At 40.9% G+C, this 4,072-nt stretch overlaps 1 protein-coding gene across 1 annotated transcript in view; it reads left to right on the forward strand.

Moving 5' to 3' along the window:
* Positions 1-3,079: 3,079 nt before the first annotated feature.
* The window catches only part of LOC108679284 (PDF receptor-like), a 38,842-nt gene continuing 37,849 nt past the window's right edge, over positions 3,080-4,072 (forward strand). Inside the window, exon 1 of the mRNA XM_018167880.2 lies at positions 3,080-3,611. Within this exon, the coding sequence (XP_018023369.2) occupies positions 3,080-3,611 (532 nt within the window). The remainder of the gene's footprint in view (positions 3,612-4,072) is intronic.

Below are 4,072 nucleotides of genomic sequence, written 5' to 3' on the forward strand. Positions count from 1 at the left end.
CACGTTGATAGGAAATTAAATTCTATCAAAAAGAGGCCGCAACATTCGCAATTAAGGAGAGGGGTTTTGTGAGGCTCATCGCGGGGGGGTAAGGGGGTAGATGGTTCGTAACCTCGACGTTAATTGATTGAGGAGCACCCAGAAAGTGTACAACTTTTTTCTATATTTTTGTGGCTACGAATAGCCACGAAATTGTTATTCGTTTGACAATATTTCTCGCGACGCATTTTTCAAGTTTGACAGCACAATTTACGTCGCTGTGACGCGGCCAACCAACCCAGTGTTTGGTCTCTGGAACTGCGTCATCAGATGGGAGCAATTTTGGTAATGACAAAATGAAATATTTTTGTTGCGTTTTATTAGCAGTCCAGCCCGACGCTCGGGAAAGATAATCCATGAGATTTGAGAACTTCGTCCTTTTATGCTAATTTTATTCAACTTTCGTGAATGATTTCCAAATGAAGGTAAACTAATTCAAATAGACCTAATAAAAACCACCTTTTCAATATCTAGTAAGTAATAAATAGTAATAAATGGGAGCGTAATCCTGGGCGCGTATCCAGGATATTAAATGTTGAAATAAATGTATATATTGCAGCGCCATAAGAATCCTGGATACGCGCCGCAACAGCCCCTATATATTGCGGCGCCATAAGTATCCTGGATACGCGCCCCAACAGCCCCTATATATTGCGGCGCCATATGTATCCTGGATACGCGCCCCAACAGCTCCTATATATTGCGGCGCCATAAGTATCCTGGATACGCGCCCCAACAGCCCCTATATAATAAATTGCGGCGTAAGGCTTCAAACCAATTCGAATATTTAATTCCTAAATGCAGCTAGTATCAAATGATACAAAGAAAATTTTTGCCCATAAATGTTAAGGTAATCAGGCTACTTGCCTGCAGCAATGCTTGTATCAAGTACGATATGTACCAAATCATAAGAGAATAAAATGTGTTACATAGGTTGTGTGGCGCAGTAAACATACACGCCAGTGAGTGTTACAGTCTACACATTCTACGCCAGTGTACATTAAATGCGTGCTTTAAGGTTTGGTTCACACCATACTGCAAGGCATATGGCAGTCACGGTCCGTTCCCAGCCAAGTGCATTCTTATGTCCAATCCGGTCACGGGCCGGCCTCATTTCAGATCCTTCCGTATCACGTATCGTGCCAGTCACGCAGCGTTTCCAACTGGTATATTTCCAGACCATAAATTTGGAGTGCTGAGATGGTGTCATGTATGAGGATCTTGGATCTGGAACGTTTGCTAAAAGCTGAATGTTGAGCTGGCAATCTGATATACGCAGCAAAAAAAAAGTTGGCAACGTTGCCGTCACGTTCCGGTCAAAATATCTTCTGCCAGGAACGTGACTGGCTCTATGGAGTGAACCAAGCCTTCAGTGTTTATTTTTTAGGTGATCATTATGGCCTGGTGACCTCTAGGAATTGTGATCTCTCAATAAGTGCTATATTAAAGGGGCAAACGAAGGAAATGCTTGCGATTTCCATCGATACATAAAATAAAAATCACACAAAAACCAAATGCAATAGATTACTTAGTGCATATGAGCGATTAAAGAATCATGCTTTAATGCCAGTCTTGCATGAGTAGCGTGAGTCGAAAGCTCCACACCAAGAGAAACCTGTGAGATTTTGTCCAAATATAGATATGCACTTTTTGCCCGTGTGCTCATCATCCTGACCCACCTTGGCCTGACACAAACACATATCGGTGCTACAGCAGCTCTTCCCTCCTGCTGTATTTGAGGAAGTGTGTCACTATTTGAACAATTTAATCCTTTCATTATTTGAGTGTTCATGCGCTCGTCTTCATACGCAACTGCTCAGAAGAAGGCATGCCGGCTGTAAAGCGATCGTCTTTGCTATTAGATGTATCAGAGATACTCTGTTCAACTTCAAAACAACATTAACGTTGAAATATCAAGAATGTTCACTAGAACAACAACGAATATGAAATTGCTGGGCAAGTGTTAATTAACAGGAGGCCATTACGGGCTACTGAGACACGCTATCAGTCGGATGTTTACTTAACTCTTCACTATATACACTCCGTATATTGTCAGGTAGATACAGTGAGCTCTCCTAGCAATAAAATAGGGGAGATAAGTTCATTCCTATACAGTTGGCTCTCCTAGCAATAAAATAGGGGAGATCAGTTCATTCCTATACAGTTAGCTCTCCTAGCAATAAAATAGGAGAGATCAATTCATTGCTATACAGTGAATTCTCCTAGCAATAAACAGAGTTTTGTACCAACAACAGCGAACATGTATGCATATTTTCCAGGTATGAGAGTAGAGGTTAAGAGAGTAATTAACAGCGATAACAGAATATACACAGCGCTGTTTAGATGCACAATAGAGAAATTGCATAAATGTCGTGCCGAAATAGCGGAATTACCGATTCCATGGAATCGGCAGCCCATTTGCCGAATCTTTAGAATCAGCATATCTATACTATAGGAATCTGGGGTTAGGTCAGTCAGCCAAGTTATTTTTTTTTAATATTTAAACATAAAGGAAACTGGCCGAACTTGACTTAACCTTTTCTAACTCTATCTGTCCAATTATGTACTAACTCTAACTCTAACGTCCGATTTTCTGAATCAGCAACGAAATGCTGATTCTACAGGTTCAGCAAACTGGCTGCCTATTTCATAGAATCGGCAATTCCGTGATTTCGGCATGACATATATACTCTTTAGGTTAATCTAAGCCTTGACACATGCAGTCAGTTACAGGCTCTCACTGAACTGCCGAGGACACGAGACTTGCACGTGATGAGAAATTTTATCAAGTCATTTTTTATATTTATTAGTTAATAAATAAAAACTATCTCCAATAATTTTTGCCAAATTTCCAGAACAAATTATGAAGAATATTGTGACCAAATTTGCGTTGTGTAGAGTAAGCTAAAACTTCAATATCCTGATTTATGGATGATGTTATAGACAAATGTGAGCGTAGCGTAATTAATATTAATATTGAAACAAAACAACTTAAACAGTAGCATGAACAGTGGTGATTAATGAACTATTTAACTTGGATATGGAAAACTTCACTAATGTCCTCAGCAACCTATCACATAACAACAACCCTGTGTACCCGACCGCTTTGCTTTCCCCAACCCCCGCTCCTGGTTTGTCACCAGACACTGAACGCAACTCTGTTCTCTCTGGCACATCACAATCATCTTCTAATCATCACAGTAACCTCGACGAGGTGTTGTCTACACTCTACGATGATGATCCCTACAACACTGCCCTCCCTGGCAATGTTACCCACAAAGACGATCACGAATACGATGACCATTACTATAGTGGGAGCTTCGACAACCTACAGTATTCCTTCAGACTGGAAGAGTTCGCGCAGAGGTCGGCCGCGATGCGTAATTCAAATATGGTGCCGTGGCAGAACTGCTTCCAAAGCTTCTGGGAGAAAGTTAAGAATGAGACGCTGGACTACAGAAATTGTCAATACAAGTTCGATGGCGCCTCCTGCTGGCCAGAGACAGGACCAGGGTCTCTGTCAACCATCTCTTGCTTCGCCGAGCTCAACGGAGTTCTTTATGACACCAGACGTGAGTATCGCTCCCGCAAGTCAAGCATTATTGTGTTCAGTTGTTGGTGGTCGCACGTAACGTTTGTTTGTGGGTGTCTGCTGTGTGTTTGTGTTTGTGGCTTCGAACGATGAGTGTTTTGTTGATGTGATCGTGTGTGGTGGAGTGGCGAAATATTGAGTGTGTGTGATTTGGTGACCGCAATTATTATTAATTAATCAACTACAATAATTATGCAGCCCCAATTACAGAGCGGACAAATTACACAGCCATATTTAGATCGTATATAAGTACTTATATCATTAGTCTGCTTATATCGCAAGTTCACAAGAAACCTAAAAGCAAAGAAAACGCCAAGAAAATTCACCATATCGATATTGAAAACGTTTCGGAGTCCAGCTCCATCATCAGTTCGACTAAACTAAAAATGAATTAAATCACTTTAAAAGTCAAAATTCAAAGACAGACATAAAACCTAAACA

This window comes from Hyalella azteca, unplaced genomic scaffold (assembly GCF_000764305.2).
Source record: "Hyalella azteca isolate HAZT.00-mixed unplaced genomic scaffold, Hazt_2.0.2 contig15175, whole genome shotgun sequence".
NCBI classification, from domain to species: domain Eukaryota; kingdom Metazoa; phylum Arthropoda; class Malacostraca; order Amphipoda; family Hyalellidae; genus Hyalella; species Hyalella azteca.